At 45.8% G+C, this 16,972-nt stretch overlaps 1 protein-coding gene across 1 annotated transcript in view; it reads left to right on the top strand.

The window, feature by feature from the left end:
* The window catches only part of USP24 (ubiquitin specific peptidase 24), a 213,657-nt gene that overhangs the window by 150,735 nt on the left and 45,950 nt on the right, over window positions 1-16,972 (top strand). The window contains exons 36-40 of the mRNA XM_085886059.1: window positions 1,313-1,383; window positions 6,151-6,314; window positions 6,475-6,536; window positions 8,350-8,583; window positions 9,445-9,559. Of these exons, the coding sequence (XP_085742185.1) occupies window positions 1,313-1,383; window positions 6,151-6,314; window positions 6,475-6,536; window positions 8,350-8,583; window positions 9,445-9,559 (646 nt within the window). The remainder of the gene's footprint in view (window positions 1-1,312; window positions 1,384-6,150; window positions 6,315-6,474; window positions 6,537-8,349; window positions 8,584-9,444; window positions 9,560-16,972) is intronic.

The following is a 16,972-nucleotide window of genomic DNA, read 5'->3' as shown; positions in this document are numbered from 1 at the left end:
ACATTAAGCTCAAAATCCTGCTAAAATTCATCTTTATGATTAAACGGAAATGAAGTTTTACACGCACGCACGCACGCACGCACACACACACACACACACACACACACACACACACACACACACACACACACACACACACACACACACACACACACACACACACACACACACACACACACACACACACACACACACACACACACACACACACATACACACACACCTCCTTTTAGTAATATATGATGAGTAATTTAATTGAGTTCACTTTGACGTTGTTTGTTTGGGGGAACATTTTTTTTTGTTGTTTTTGGTACTGTTTGCTCGATTAGAAGCGCATACCTTTTTGCAGGTTTGCAGCATGCCCATTTAAGTCATTCCTTTTCTTCCTTTTGAGCAGATTTATTGTAAATACTGTCATTTATTAGGAAATGGAAAACACATCCAACCACTTAATGTCAGGTTGATAAAGATGCTGGTCCAATGTTTCAACCACAGCGTAGTTTTTATGAATCCATAATAGATCTTTCTATTTTAACGTGACCCTGATTATTATTTTTCGCTCCTTCCAAATCTCCCGATTTTATACATATAGATTGCAAGTTTTTCTATTATTACCTCCACCACTGAAGGTGGGTGGAGGTAATGTTTCCATGTCTGTCTGTCTGTCTGATTGTGAACAGGATATCTCAAAACGTTGTGGACGGTTTCAGATGAAATTTGGTGGAGAGATTAGGTGTGTGACAGGGACAAAATGATTACATTTTGTTGAAGATATGGATACAGAGCTGGATATGACAATTTTTTTGTGATTGCTCCCATTGAGAGATAGGGCCAAAAACGACACACACAACATGATATCTCAAAAAGTTACGGATGGATTCAGCCAAAACTTGGTGGACAGGTTGGGTGTGTGAGAAGGACTAATCATTTAGAATTTGGTTCATGTCCGGATCCAGATCTGGCCTATCAGCAGGATACAAAACATGAACTGCTCAGCCTGGAGGAGGTATGTGCTCGACCGAGTGCCGTTGTATCTTGTTCATCTATCGTGAATGTCTCCAGCTGTATATTATCGTGCATTTTCCATTTTAATTACTTGTTATTTGTAAATTTCTCTGTTGGTATTTTAATATTCTATTTATAAAAACATAATCTTGGTCGGTGCACTCGTATGGTGGAGCTTATGATTACACTTGAGCACACACTTCAATTCACGATGAGACTCATGCACCATGGGAAGTAGGTCGCAAGCAGTGTGTATTTATGTTTAAGCCTTCCTTAAACATTCCTGTGTTTCATGTCATTCCCGCAGGAAGCTTTTTCTCTTTGCGCCATGTTGCAGATTTTATCATCGACCTGCTTCTTCACTCTCCTTGTCATGAGGTATATCGACTCACGATGCTCGCCAATTTCCTGCTAGCGATCTGATATTTTCTCACCGACTTTGACATCTTGACAAAAGTTAATTTTTGATGGACTTTTTAAATGACTTCTTATTATTTGTTACATTGATCGAATACTCACATTGGAGCTTATACATAAATGATATGCAGCACAAAGACATGAGTAATGAATAGTCCCAAGTGGGACAGACACTCGTCTCCCAATGGAGGGTGGTCGTAGTTGCGGTGCATTAGGTGATAAAGTTGTTTTTCAGTTTAATTTGATGGAAAATTAGGGTTCTGTTTGGGCTGAAAGGCCTGATAAAACTATGTAGGATGAGCGGGTCCTAAAGTAATGAAAAAACCTTCCATTAGTTCAGGTCAGGTATGGGAGCATGTGCCAGAACAGCGCATCGCTGCATCCACTTTCCGCCGGTACTCCAGGGGCCTTCGTCTGGCCTTCCCCCAGGCAGATGCCAGGCCCATCCCCAACTCCTTGAGATGCTGGTCAACCTGCTGCAACCACGAGGCACGTGGTCGGCCCAATGGGCTCCTCCACTCACGAGACACCCTCGCTGAGAGAATCTGGTGAGCAGGATCAGCGTCAGGAAAACGAGCCACATGTCCATACAGCCACAACTGACGCTCATGGACGATGCAGGTAACAAATCTCATCCGAGTCTCTCTCAGCAACCGCTCGTTGGACACAAAATCTGACCAGCGATGGCCAAGGATTCTCCGAAGAGACCTGGTACCAAAGGAATTGAGTCTCCGTCTCAGATCCTGGGTCAGAGTCCAAGTCTCGCATCCATAGAGCAAGACTGGAAGCACCAAGGACCTGAAGACTCGGACTTTCGTCCTCCCGCACAGGTACCGGCAGCGCCACACCCATGATCCAGTGAATCCATGGCTCCCCAGGCCCGACCCAAACGTCTATTGACGTCTGACTCACAGCCAGCAGAGACATGGATATCACTGACAAGGTAAGTGAATCTCTCCACGACCTCAACATCCTCACCACAAACAGACACAGACAGGACAGCAGCATCCAATATGTCATTGAAAGCCTGGATCTTAGTTTTGACCCAAGAAACCCGTAATACCAGCGGCTCCGACTCCTCATTCAGCACCTTGAGGGCCCCCAAAAGGATATCTAAAGTCTCCGCAAAGATGACTGCATCATCTGCGAAATCAAGGTCCGAGATCTTGACATTCTCAAACGATGCACCACAGCTTGATGTTTCCGACATCCTCCCTAAAATCCAGTCCAATCAAGTGCTGAAAAGTGTGGGGGCCAGGACACACCCCTGATGAACTCCAGTAACAACTGGAAATAAGTCAGAGATGGTACGACTACACTTCACAGCACTCTCAGTACCAGAGTAGAGTTCAGACATCAGATCGATCAGTTTTGGTGGCACCCCACGAAGACCAAGAATCCTCCAGACGGAATCCCGATTCACTGAATTGAACGCTTTACAGAGATAAACATAAGCTGCAAGCAGCCCCTGTGGAAACTCGTCTGCGTTCGGTGAGGACACGAAGAGCAAGGATACGGTCAATCGTTGACCTCTTTGGTGTAAAGCCTGACTGCTCTGGACGCTGGTGCTCAAGCAGATGATGGTGAACCCTATCAAGAATTATCCGAGCAAAGACCTTGCCCGACACTGAGAGCAGCGTCACCCCTCGGTAGTTGTTGCAGTCTTGGCAATCACCCTTGCCTTTCCAGAGTGGGGCAACAAAGCTCCTCTTCCAGTCAGTTGGGATGATGCCTGTGTTCCAGGCAGAGCATAAAAGTGCAACATTTCCACCAGCCTTGAGAAGTTCAGCATGGATGCCACAGATTCCTGGAGCTTTACCCCGTTTCAACCGGTTCACCACAGCCCGTGTTTCCACAAGCGAAGGTGGACCACAGTTGATTGGAGGGTCAGCAACAGGTATTGTAGCACCCTTGACGTCCAACTCGACAGCTGGGGGATCAGCCTGGTACAACCGCTCAAAGTAACCGGCCCAGCGCGCCTTCACTTCAGACTCCTCTGTCAAGAGCCTACCACTCTCTGCTCTAACTGCAGTGCCCCGAGGGATGGGCTTGGATGAACGCAATGCGTGAATTCCCCTGTAAGCGAAACGAGAATGACCTGTCCACAGGTGATGCTCTACCCCCTCACAGGTTCCTCGCACATAGGCCTCCTTGTCCACCCTCAGTGCACGTACAGTTTTACGCCTCAGCTCCCTGAACAGCTCAGCTCTGCCATTCAGCCTGGCCCTGCGACTCTGATTAATGGTATACAGTGTCCCTTGAGAGACAAAATTCTTCTTTGCCCTGCGGTGAGTTCCAAGACCTACACCGGCAACATCAAGGACGGTGGTCTTGAAGGCACACCACAACTCTTCAGGACCCCCCAAAGCACCCAGACACCCCAAATGTCCACTCAGCCTGTTCGCAAACTCCTCAGCTACTCTCTCATCCTTGAGCTTGCCAACATCCAGCTGAGGCTGGGATGGTACCATTCTCCAGGATTTAAGGAGCAGCTTTGGAGTTGCTACAACAAGCCTGTGGTCAGTATTGAGGAACTGAGCACTCCGGTAGACCCTGCAGTTCTGGATCATCCTCCAGCGACCGTCAACGAGGACATGGTCAATCTCCTTTGCCACACCGCCAGCAATGGAATACCAAGTCCAGCGATGAGCTTGTGGGCGCTGAAACCATGAACCAGCCACCCTAAGTCCATGACTTCTTGCAAAGTCAAGGAACTTAGTGCTATTCTGGTTCATAGTTCCTGACCCATGGGGACCAACACATGTCTCATAACCATCCCTATCAGTTCCCGTCGATGCATTGAAATCCCCCAAGAATAGAAGTGTATCTCGTCTGGGGCACTGATCAACCACAGACTCGAGCGTGGCGTAGAATGTGTCCTTCACGGTGAGGTCACTCGACTCAGTCGGAGCATAGACATAGACCAGGGAAATGACACCTCAGGAGTGACGAATCCTTAGTCTCATGATACGCTCGTTGACCGGTGTTACCTCAATTATCATTGGGGTCAGCTTATTGGACACAGCTACAGCAACTCCTTGAGTATGGTAACCATCAGAGCGACCAGACCAATATTAGGTGTAACCACCCACCATTATCTCGCCGCAATCCGGTCTCCGAACCTCAGAGAGTGCTGCAATACCGATGTCCAAACGCTTGAGCTCAGATGATAACAGCGATAGGTGATCATCCTCTCTTAGGGATGACATTCCATTCACCCACCCGAAGGGACCGCCTCAAGTTAACCCAAGGAGACCACCGTCTGGTTGACGACACCTCAACACCACTCCGACACACTCTCCCGCAATCTGACCCAGGGATGTTACCCCATGGTTTCCCTCCTTTCATCAAAGATTGGGGGTCTCGAAGGCTTTGCCCAAATCCCGTCATCCGGCGAGCAGCCCTGCGCAGGGAATCTGCACAGGAGGTACTCCCATGGAGTGGGTTTTAAGATTTTTTTTGCGTTTTTGTGTTTTGCGGAATGAAGGGTTTTACGGTGGCTGGAGTGCAAATCCTGCCACCAACCTCCAAATAAAAAGTAACCCAACTGCAGGAGGACGTTCGCAGACACAGATGGGCACTAGATATGGATGGACGTTTGCTCACAAGGAGCTCCTCCACCCTATGTAACTATTACTTCATGTCCATTGAAAGGACCCTTAAGTCCTTTAAGGGTCTTGAGGGTTTCAGAGGTCTGAAGGGTGTGAAGGCCAAAAGGGGTCAAAAGGGTCTTAAAACATCTCAAGGGTTCGAAAGTGTCTGAAGGTCAAAAGGGGCTACAAGGTGTGTAAGGGGGTCAATGGGTTCTATAGGGGTTTAAAGTGCCATTAGGGGTCTAAATCAACCTTGGACATCAACCTCAGCACTTGGGAATCTCTTGCACTGGTCCGTCCAACCTCGCGTAGCAAGCTCACCACAGGAGCCCGTGCAGCAGAGAACAGACGCATTGCAGAGGCCCAGAAGAAACGCACCGCACACAAGGCTCGGGCTACCTCCACTTCCACTACAGCACCCATCCATTTATGTCTTACGTGTGGGCATGCCTTCCGGGTCCGGATTGGCCTCACCAGTCACTTCCGGACCCACAGTCACCAATCTCCCAACTGAAAGTGAAGTCATGGTCATCTTTGAACCCGAAGGACGAACAACAACAACAAGGGGTCCTAAAGGTTTATGGGGTCGACTGCTTATTCTTATTCTGCATATTCTTTGTCATATTGACTTTGTGTATTAATTGCCAAAATAAACATTTCACCTCTTTCTACACAGCACACACCTGAAACATTGTGTCAAGAGCCAGACTGACGACTGTGCACAGATTTCTGATATTGCATCCGACTGCAATTGAGCTTACACTCCCAAAATTGCATATTGTGGAGTTCACATCACATGGCAAAGCATGTTGTAATCGATTTGCATTGTAATTCCAAATCATCACAGTCAGGAAAAAGATCCTTATCCAGTCAAAAAGATCCCCACTTGTCTGTATTGTTGTTTGTGAGTGAGTGATAATTTCCATCATTGGATGTCAGCTTATCATGTTAGTTTGCAGGAAGATGTGCTTTTGTTGGAAAGAAGTTTAAAAATAACTTCTGAGTTGAGGAGCTCATCCACCCTTTCAAATGCCACACTCTTCATGAGAATTGTGATTTGCAAATAATTTTTGTAAAGATATTTGGTCTTTAAAATTGGACTTCCAAACTTACCATACTGCTTGTTTTGTTGCAGGTTCGTCGTGCATCATGTGAGCAGTTCCACACACTTGCACAAATGGATGTTGGATCCACACCTGAGGTATCTTCTCGGCCCGACCTTTTCCTTTTGAACGTGCTCCTACAAGCCCACCTGCCGCTTTGGGCATCTTCTACAGCTCTACGTGGCCAAGCCTCCCGGTTAGGATTTGAATCACTCGCAATGACCATGAGCGCAAACTCTGTTACGGTTCATCCTCATGCATTAATCAAATGTGGCCGTAAACTTTTATCTCGCTTTTCATATCCAGTTGTACCAAATGACTCCCTGTGCACGTTTCCTCTTTTTCTTGCTCTTCAGCCTCTTCTCCCACTGCACAGAATACTTCGATCTTCGTTGTTTGCTTCTCGACAATCACACATGTAAGCCATCTGCGTCATTGCTTCGTTGTCTTCATTTTTACCATCATATCCCATTTTGCACCATTTTTATAGCATATGAATCTTAATAACAAGCTCGTCTCGGGGAGAGTTTCTTCGTCATTGTCAATTTGTTGATAAAGACCCAGCTGTTGCTGTGAATTAAATGAGAATCATTTGTACATTTAAGATCATAATCATGGTGACCTTTTTAGTGTTTACATGTTTAATTTTCATGTGCAAGAAGTGAAAAGTTGAAAGGTTAAGCAGTTCGTTCAGTCTCTTTGTCTGTCTGTCTCTCTGTCTGTCTGCCTGCCTGTCTGCAGATGTTAGTTTCTGATAGAGGGAGGGTACTTGATTTCAATTTAGTGTTGTATTTTGAACACTGATTGGAATGCAAACCTGCAGTTTAGCACTACTTTGGCTCTGGATTTGGCAAATTTTGTGTATGATTTCGTCCTGATTGTGCATGTGCAGAGAGGAGTATGGTAATTCTTTTTTAGTCTGTCTCTGTCTGTCTGTCTGTCTGGCAGTCAAATAAAATTGAAAATCATTTCAAACAGGAAATGTATTGTTTTGGGGGATGTCAAGGACACAAACAAGCATGAAGAAGTAATTTAACGTGTTAAATTAGGTGGTGTGAATGATGCTGCATCAATGGTGGTAATCTTCTGGAAAACTTTTTTTTTTCTCCTTCCTTTGAAATCTTTATTTTATTTGAAATTGAATTATGTACTTGAACACTGCAGAACACAAACCGCCTTTTTGACATTTTCAAAGTCCTCTAGTTTAGCAGTACTTGACCAAAATGTTAACCTGGTGTGGCTTAGCGGTTAGAATGGTGGCTTGAGATCCTAGGGTCCTGAGTTCAAACCCCATTGGCCGCTGAATTAACAACAGGGGGTTGACTCAGCCTGTCATCCTTCCGACATCGGCGAAATGAGTACCAGTGTAGCAGCCAAAAGGCTGCACACGAAGGGGAGGGGTATTGACGGATTTATTAAAAATCTGGTGTTGTTGCAGGAATGATGGGCCGAATGGCCTCCTCCTGTGCAAAATTTCCTTGTAAAATATTACACCGTTTTATACCACCTTTCCTATCGAATCATGCTCTCAGCGTTGGAGAATATGGAGATTCAGACAAAATGGCAGCTCAAAGGAAATGTAAACGGTACTTGGATGTGCAATAAGCAAGAGTTTAAAACACCCTTCCGATGTCCTTTTTCCTCAAGACTGTGCAGGGTAAGGTGTTCTATGAACTCTCTCGTTCAATTTGTGGAAATGATGCTGTTGACATTTTATCTTGGTATCACGATATATTCAACTTACAGGCCTTTTATCATTTGTGAATTTGTCAGTCATAAAGGAGTACTTCATCGAGCCTGAGAAAAGTTGTTGTAAAATCTTAACACAATTTTGTAATGCTTTGTTAAATCTGATAGGATTGAAATGAATATTTCTATCCGTATAACAGTTGGTCCTCTGTATGCAAAGTGTAAAACCTCATTAGAGGAACATCATATATCCTCCTCTTTTTCATGCTTTCATTTGCATTCCCCCTCCTCCCGTCCTCTCATTTCCCTACTTTTTCCACTCTCCATCAACCATTTTCTTTTGTTGTTCCCCAAACATTTACCCCGGAGTAGTTACCCTTTGGTCACCTCCTGCACACCTGATAGTGAACCTCCAATTCCACCGACCAGCACCTCTTCACTGCCTTGCCTACCCCCACGCCATTTTATTTATTTGCTCTCTACCCACTTTTCCACCTCTATCCCCCCTCTATCCCTATCCCTGCATTTTTTTTGCATGGAAGTTTCTAGCCTGGAAGCATTGAACCTCAACCCGACATCAATGCTGGAAGATGAAATTACGTGGCTGTCAAACTTCGATCCAGGAGAATTAGGAGTGGGTTTGGCAGGAGTTGGGCGAAAAGCAGATGTGGTTGGAATGCCGACGGAAGGCTGTGGCAGAGATGCCCTCCTTGCTGGACACCTCAAACTCACCAAAACTCTGCTGTCGCTCTGTGGACAAGAGAAAGAACGACTTGGTGAGCTGGTCTTTTCTCTCCGCCACCGTTTGTGTCTGAATGCATATCTGCAATCATTATATTTTCTTCAAAACTTACTTTGAGATAATTTATGGAGCATTTACTTTGCCACTTTAGAGCAGAGGTGATTGTGCTGGTTAGCAGAAACTTTGTTGACATGAAAGGATTGTTCACACCTCGTGGAGATGATACTTTCAGCAACTTTTCAGGATTTGAAGTTAGAGATGTCAGAGAACGATTGGCAGGGAATTGCTGTCATGTTGTATTCCTAACTTGTGAACAAAAGCTGTCCGCAATGTTGGAACATTTGACCACAATAATAACTGCATATATAAGTAGAGCGAAGTCGATGGCATGCCATTAGGAATCCATATGCTTCCCACCTAAAGAAAGGTTGAAAGATGACAAAACGTTCCACCAGGAATGACCCAATATCAAATTTTGAGGTAAAAGTTTTTTTCCCGTTTTGACCCTAGGTCCCCAACCCCTGGTGCATTACCCGGGAGTCAAATCCCAAAAATATTTCCATATTTCATGCGTCCTCCGATGTTTATTGAAAATACAAAGTTTCATTAAAAATGTGTTACGGATGGATTTAATTCTCCCAGAGTTACCGACGGGTTGATTTCCTCAGAGCTGCTGACGTGTTAATTCTCCCAGGAGTACAGAATTTTTGTATGACTTGTGCTACGTTAATGTGACGTATTTACGTAGAGAATTGGGGTTCTCCCCACCACCCTGAACCTTCGGTACTATTTTATTTTTTTCTGACAAAAACAAAACCTTCCCTTGCACAGGTGTGCGTGTGCTGTTGTTTTTTTTTTTTCTGACATGTTCCTGTCTCGCATTCTCCCTCCATAGGGTGCAGCCTAATCCCTCAGCTCCTTGATGAATTCCTTTTCCCAGCAGCAAATTTGATTGTGGAATCCAATCCTGTTTGTGATTGTAGCCTCAGCCTCTCTCACTGCACCCCCAAGTAAGTCTTTCATTGCTTACATTAGTCTTTGCACAAGGATGATCCCAAAATTTTCTGCATACCGTTCTGTTTTCATGTGGATCCGGTCTCACTTCCACGCGATATTATTCCCCCGGTGCGGACGTTATTCTTCTTCCGCCATGATGTTGTGTGCATTCAGCGGTGCTGCTGCGGTGCAGATGATAACTTGAGACCCGCAGCGTTACAGTAATGTACTGTAATTATCTCTCTCCACGTAAACACTGCGCTCCCTAGAATTGGAATAAATTCCTTTATTTTCGGTTATTATTGTTCTTAATGATTCTTAACCATAGCTCCCAAGAGGAAAACTGCTGCTCGTGGTGAACCAAGTGACGAAACGTCGAGGAAAGTGATGTCTTTCACACAAAAAGTGGAGGTTTTGGATAAGCTAAGTTAAGGCGAGCTTATGTCGTCACTGGGCAGGCATTATGATGTTAATGAGTCCTGTATCCACCATATAATGAAATGTGCAGAAAACATAAGGGGTAGTGAATGCTCTTGTTTTATGCCGTGCATGAGGGTGACTCTCCATAAATTGCTCCATGACATAACGCCTGAGTTTATAGGTGAGAGGACTAAGCTCGGAACCCAATTCCCTTTTTCCCATAGGCCCTTGGTCTGCATTTACGCAGAGGTTTCCAGGAACGTTTCCACGTTTCCAGGAATGCATTGTTAATTACCCTTGCCAGAGGTGAGGGTACTGCATTTGGGTCAGTTTGTCTCTGTTTGATGCTTGGCAAAATGTTTTTTTTTTTTGACAAGTATGTTGAGCGCCTCCGTTTGTTTGTGTTGGGGAGTCGATCGAGTCGGAATTTTTTTTTTTTTTTGAGATTTGTTCTACCCTTATTATCAGTATTTAAAATGGCGATTTCAGTTAATACAATGGTGATTTTGATGAAACTTGGTTGGTAGGTTCATTCCATGACCGAGTTGTGTGTAAATGAGAACCGTTGCTATGGACACCACCGTTGCCTCGTAACGGGACTTTGAAATTTTAGAAAAGTCATAAAAAATTAATTTTTTCGAAAATCAAAAAATCAGGCCACGAGCGACTGTGGGCAGTACATTCAGCCATATTGTCAAAAATTTCCAGCCGGATCCTATGAAAACTGTTGGAGAAGATAGACTTTGAGTGAACCCTGGTCGAAAACAATAAAAAAACGAAGTTCGTTATATCTCAGAGACTATGAGTCAGATATACATCAAACTGGTATGGTAGGTTCATGGTATGTCCTAGTTATGTGTGAGAAAGAACCGTTGCTATGGACCCCTCCGTTGCCAAGCAACGGCCGAAAAACCTCTAAATGTGGGGGTATTTTCACAAAAAAACAATCTGCAGCATTAACTCTTGAAGCTAGAATCATGAATTTTCTTGTGCTTAATCCTCAGGTCATTCTCCATCGAACGGACCCATCGCGTCAGATTCTTTTGGGCAGTCGACTACCCATGTCCGCCTACCGGCTTGTTTGTTTGTTTGTCTGTCCGCTTGCCTCCAGCCCAAACCACCTTCATGGGTGCCTTCATTGTGACGTAATTGCTTACGAAGAACGCTAGCTACATCTAATCGGTATGGAAAATGTTGAGGGTCATCTTGGGATAAATTGGTCAGAGAGGGAAAAAATGATGTCATCAGTCACGTGGTTTGGCAGCCTTTTAAAAATTTATTTATTTCAAAAAAAATCTTCAAAAATCTTCGAAGGAACAGCTGAACAGATGAAGGCCAAAAGGTTTACAGCTATGACCGCGTATGCACGAGGAATAAAACGTTCCAACCTATGATGTCATAGGTCACCTGGTTTGGCAGCCATATTGGATTTACTCTGAAACTTAAAAAATCTTCTCCAAAATGGCTGGACAGGTCAGGTCAGGTATGGGAGCATGCGCCAGAGCAGCGCGTCGCTGCGTCCACTTTCCGCCAGTACTCCAGGGGCCTCCGTCTGGCCATCCCCCAGGCAGATGCTTGGCCCATCCCCATCTCCTTAAGATGCCGATCAACCTGCTGCAACCACGAGGCACGTGGTCGGCCCATTGGCCTCCTCCACTCACGAGACTCCCTCGCTGAGAGAATCTGGTGAGCAGGATCAGTGTCAGGAAAACGAGAAACATGTCCATACAGCCACAGCTGATGCTCACGGACTATGCAGGTAACAAATCTCATTTGAGTCTCTCTCAGCAATCGCTCGTTGGACACAAAGTCCAACCAGCGATAGCCAAGGATTCTCCGAAGATACCTGGTACCAAAGGAATTAAGTCTCCATCTCAGATCCTTGGTCAGAATCCAAGTCTCACATCCATAGAGCAAGACTGGAAGCACAAAGGACCTGAAAATTCAAACTTTCATTCTCCTGCACAGTTACCGACAGCGCCACACCCCATTATCCAGTGAATCCATGATTCCCCAGGCCCGACCCAGACGTCTATTGACCTCTGACACAGCCAGCAGAGACATGAATATCACTGCCAAGGTAAGTGAATCTCTCCACGACCTCAATATTCTCACCACAAACAGGCACAGACAAGACAGCAGCATCCAAGATGTCATTGAAAGCCTGGATCTTAGTTTTGACCCAGGAAACCCGTAATCCCAGCGGCTCCGACTCCTCATTCAGCACCTCGAAGGTCCCCAAAAGGATATCTAAAGTCTCTGCAAAGTTGACTGTATCATCTGCGAAATCAAGGTCAGGGATCTTGACATTCTCAAACAATGCACCACAGCTTGATCTCTCCGACATCCTCCCAATAATCCAGTCCATACAAGTGCTGAAAAGTGTGGGAGCCAGTACGCACCCCTGATGAACTCCAGTAACAATTGGAAATATGTCATAGATGGTACCACCACATCTCACAGCACTCTCAGTATCAGAGTGGAGTTCAGACATCAGATCCATCAGTTTTGGTGGCACCCCACGAAGACCAAGAATCCTCCAGAGGGTATCCCGAGTCACTGAATCAAACGCTTTACAGAGATCAACATAGGCTGCAAGCAGCCCCTGCCGAAACTCTCGTCTGCGTTCGGTGAGGACACGAAGTGCAAGGATACGGCCAATCGTTGACCTCTTTGGTGTAAAGCCTGACTGCTCTGGACGCTGGTGCTCAAGCAAATGGTGGCGAACCCTATCAAGAATTATCCGAGCAAAGACCTTGCCCGGCACTGAGAGCAGCGTCACCCCTCGGTAGTTGTTGCAGTCTTGGCGATCACCCTTCTCTTTCCAGAGAGGGACAACAAAGCCCCTCTTCCAGTCAGTTGGGATGATGCCTGTGTTCTCGGCAGAGCACAAAACTGCATGCAATGACACGAGTGCAGCATTTCCACCAGTCTTGAGGAGTTCAGCATGGATGCCACAGATCCCTGGAGCTTTATCCCATTTCACCCGGTTCGCCGCACTCTGTTTCCACAAGCGAAGGTGGTCCACAGTTGATTGGAGGTGAACCACACAACAATGCCTGTGGTCAGTATTCATCAGCTGAGCAGTATGTTAGACCCTGCAGTTTTGCAGCATCCTCTAGTGACCATCAATGAGCACATGGTAAACCTCCTTTGCCTCACCACTAGCGTTGGAACACCAAGTCCAGTGATGTGGCTGTGGGTGCTGAAACTATGAACAAGCCACCCTAATTCCACCACATATTGGGAAGTCAAGGAAGTTAGTGGTAGTCAGCTTCACAGTTCCAGAACCGTGGGGACCAACACACGTCTCATTACCTTCCCTATCAGTTCCAGTCGATGCATTGAAATCCTCCAAGACTAGAAGTGTATCTCGTCTGGGGCACTGATCAACCACAGACTCGAGCGTGACATGGAATGCATCCTTCACGGTGAAATCACTTGCCTCAGTCGGAGCATAAACAGAGACCAGGGAAATGACACCTAAGGATTGACGAATCCAGGAGAATGGCCCACGTCAGGTGAACCCAAGGAGACCGTCGTCTGGTGGACGACACCTCAGCACCACTCCGACACACTCTCGCGCAATCTGACCCAGGAATGTTACCCCATGGTTTCCCTCCTATCATCAAAGATTGGGGGTCCCGAAGGCTTTGCCCCAATCCCGTCATCCGGTGAGCTGCCCTGCGAAGGGAAGCTGTACAGGAGGTACTCCCACGGAGTTGCTTTTCAGATTTCTTTGCATTTTTGTGTTTTGCGGAATGAAGGGTTTTACAGTGGCCAGAGTGCAAATCCTGCCACCAACCTCCTAATAAGAAGTAACCCAACTGCAGGAGGACGTCCGCAGACACAGTTGGGATTGAGGAGATTGAGGGGAAATTTCACACAAATGTTCCCTAAGCCCTATGGATATCAGGGTGTTCATGAATACTTGATAGGTCACATGGTGTGGCAGCCATATTGGATTGAACAGAAATCTTAAAAAAAAATTATTTATCTTGAACCGGCTCATCGATCGACATGAAACTTCAAAATTATGATGTAGTAGTGAGGGGGAATATATGCCTTCAATTTCAACCTGATCAGATGCATGGTCTGGTACCTAGAATTTTTTTTTAATGTTTTTATTTTTTTATTTTTCGCTCACCTGGAGCATAGTTCCAGGGAGCTTATGGGATTGTGAATTGTGCGTCCGTCCATCAACAAATATTTGCAACTTCTTCTCTGAAACTACACATTCAATTTTGATGAAACTTTACGACAACCTTCATCACCCTGTATGTACCAAAGGTTGTTCATTGCATTTAAAAATTCGGGTCCTAATGGGGTCTATGGAGGGAGTTTATGGGGGGATAGTGGAGGTTGCTCCTCCTAAAGAGGTATCTCCTTTCTTCTGAGAAACTACACACACATAATTCCGATGAAACTTGACCATCACCTTCATCACCCATGATCTACCAAAGTTTGTTCACGCTATTTAAAAAAATTGGGGTCGAAAGGGATTTACGGGTTGGGGGGTGGGGGGGGGGTTGCACCCCAAAATAGTTATTTGCTTTAACAATGGTTCATTGGTACATTTTGCTGATTTTGTCCCACATTGACGTCATCCTCAGAATCATTATTCTACAATGGGAGCGCCCAGTGGTATTGCCCCTATTTTTTTTTTTTTTTTTTTTGAATGAGGCTCACTTGGTTGTGCCTAGATGGGTTTGAGGGTAGAGTCGTCGTCGCTGAAATGCGAATCCTATCCAGGTACCTCCTGATGACTTCATCTTTGCTTTTTGCTTGTTCAGGTTCCTTCTGATGCCTCCAATGCAGGACTGTACCCATTTGGTCTTCCATTTGATTTGAATTGAATGTATTTTAATCCCATTCTGAATTCAATTGAATAATAATAATCATCATGGGTCAGTGTCAATTGTCTATTCAAAGCAGGGTTGTATCAAAGCAGAATATGTTGGTGCCCAGTAGCAGTCTGCAGAAGGGTTTAAGGGTAGAGGAGTGGCAGCTGAAACCCACGAGCAGTCTTGATACCCAGTCATCACTGTCAGCAGTTATAAAGTGGCAGTTCAAGTCATGTCTGTTATTAATTCTGTATCACACCAGTGCACAAACGCCACACAAAATCCACCACACAAAACAAGTCTTGGCGAGGGTCTGCAATTCCTGATTGCTGTTTTTCTTGTTTGGTACGCTTTACTCTGTTGTATGTTGTTCATTTATGATATGCTGATGTTGAAGTAAGATAGTTCTTTTGTAGTGGTGGCATTGTCCTCTTGTCTTCTGGTGGAAGGCTTGCCTGAATGTGGCATGTTGTGCGTTTACATGTTTCCTCCTGGTAAGGGTAATACTCATCACTGAACAGTTCTTCATTGGAGACAGGTGCTCGGAAGAATTGCAGAAATGTATGTGTGGACACGTACATTTTTGTTTTGTTATACACACCATTAGTTTAACATGAAGGGTAGGTTTCGTCTTCTTCTTCGAAGCTGTCTGCTGTGGCTATGTCATTTGCACTAGATGCCATTAGTTTGATTCCATAATTGAAACAAAGTTTGAGAGACTTGCTGTTTATCAGTGATATCAGGGAATGCTGTGGCAATATAGTGCAACTTTGCGATCACCTCTATTTTCTGCTTAAAAAAGGTACAAGTGGGGTGACAACCTTTGGGAATGACCCTCGTAATTAATCGTGTACGAATTTGTAATTTGATTGCACACAACATACAGGTTCCTTTAGTCAGCTATGTCGATAAGTGCTTGTTCCCTAGATAGCTCACCTTCCGTTGTTTAAATGTTCAGAAATCGATTAGATGCGCTGCGGATCGATTTAATAGTTGGGGAACGAACAATGGAGACGTCCCTCCCCCTCTTCTGCGAAGAGGAAGAAGAATCCTGCCATCCCGTGACTCGTGATGTCAACAACTCCCTCCTACCCGTGGTTGAGCAGGGGGATGGATCACGAGGGCATGAGTCATGCTGGGCGTGGGGGAGGGGGCGGGAGAAGGACAAGAGGAGATCGTCTCTTTGTTCGTGTTCGGAATTGGAGTAGACAGCTTTTTGCTTCGGCAGAGAGTAGTCGTTCAGCAGACCTTCGGGTCTTGTTTGGCTTGGGTTCGGGTTGAGGCCTTCGGGAGCTTTTGCTTCGGCTGGCTCAGTGAACTTCGGCTGCGGCCTGGCTCAGGAGGAGGCTTTTTGGAGGCTTTTTGCTTTGGTGGTTCACTGATCTTCGGCTTCTGCTTGGCTCGGGAGAGCTTTTTGCTTCGAGCTGCTTTGTTTGGAAGAGAGTTGAGCTGGTCGCTCGGCTCGAGCTGCGAATGATGGCTTCTTCTTCTTCTTGGTTCGTGGAGCTCTTTGTTCTCCATTTTGGTTCCCGGCTTGGTGCGACTCATCGACCTCTTCTTGGAGGTGGTTCCTTGGGGGAAGCGGCGCATCGACGGGAAGGATCGGCGCATCGACGGGAAGGATCGGCGCCTCGTCTCACCAGCACGTGTTGAGAAGCACGGGAGGATTCGCAGGAGCTCGGGAAGGATTGCGGCTCACGGCGATTGGGTCCAGCTCGCTCTCGCTGGAGCCCGGGTCCGAACAACTTGAAGACCACACGAGGTGGAGAGGTTCGAGAGAGGCTCTGGGTTTCAGCTCACCTGTCCTCCGAGCTGAAGCTTGTTATTAAAGGCCTCTGCCACCATTACTTGGATGTGTGTGTGCGTACGTGTGTCCGTGGGCCCGTCTAATAAGTAGGAAATTGTTAAGTGCTTCGTGTACTGTAAATGTTTGCATCGCATTTCGTATAGCCGGAATAGTTCTGCTCTTACGTGCTTCCCTAGTTCCCCATTATTATTAATAAATACCCCAATTGTTAAATGTTTTCAGCTTGTCTCGTCAATTCTTTCATTGACTGAGCATTTCATGTGTTGGGAGTTAGAAAGCCATTGGTTGCCGTAAAAGGGGGACATTTGGACCGACGGCTCTCGGCGATTAAGCCGCTCGCAATTGCTCACAGGACA

Source organism: Eptatretus burgeri, chromosome 6 (assembly GCF_056783735.1).
Source record: "Eptatretus burgeri isolate ZD-2024b chromosome 6, Ebu_testis_v1, whole genome shotgun sequence".
Taxonomy (NCBI): Eukaryota; Metazoa; Chordata; class Myxini; order Myxiniformes; family Myxinidae; genus Eptatretus; species Eptatretus burgeri.
The sequence above is the reverse complement of the archived record's forward strand: the minus strand, read 5'-3'. Positions and strand labels throughout refer to the sequence as shown.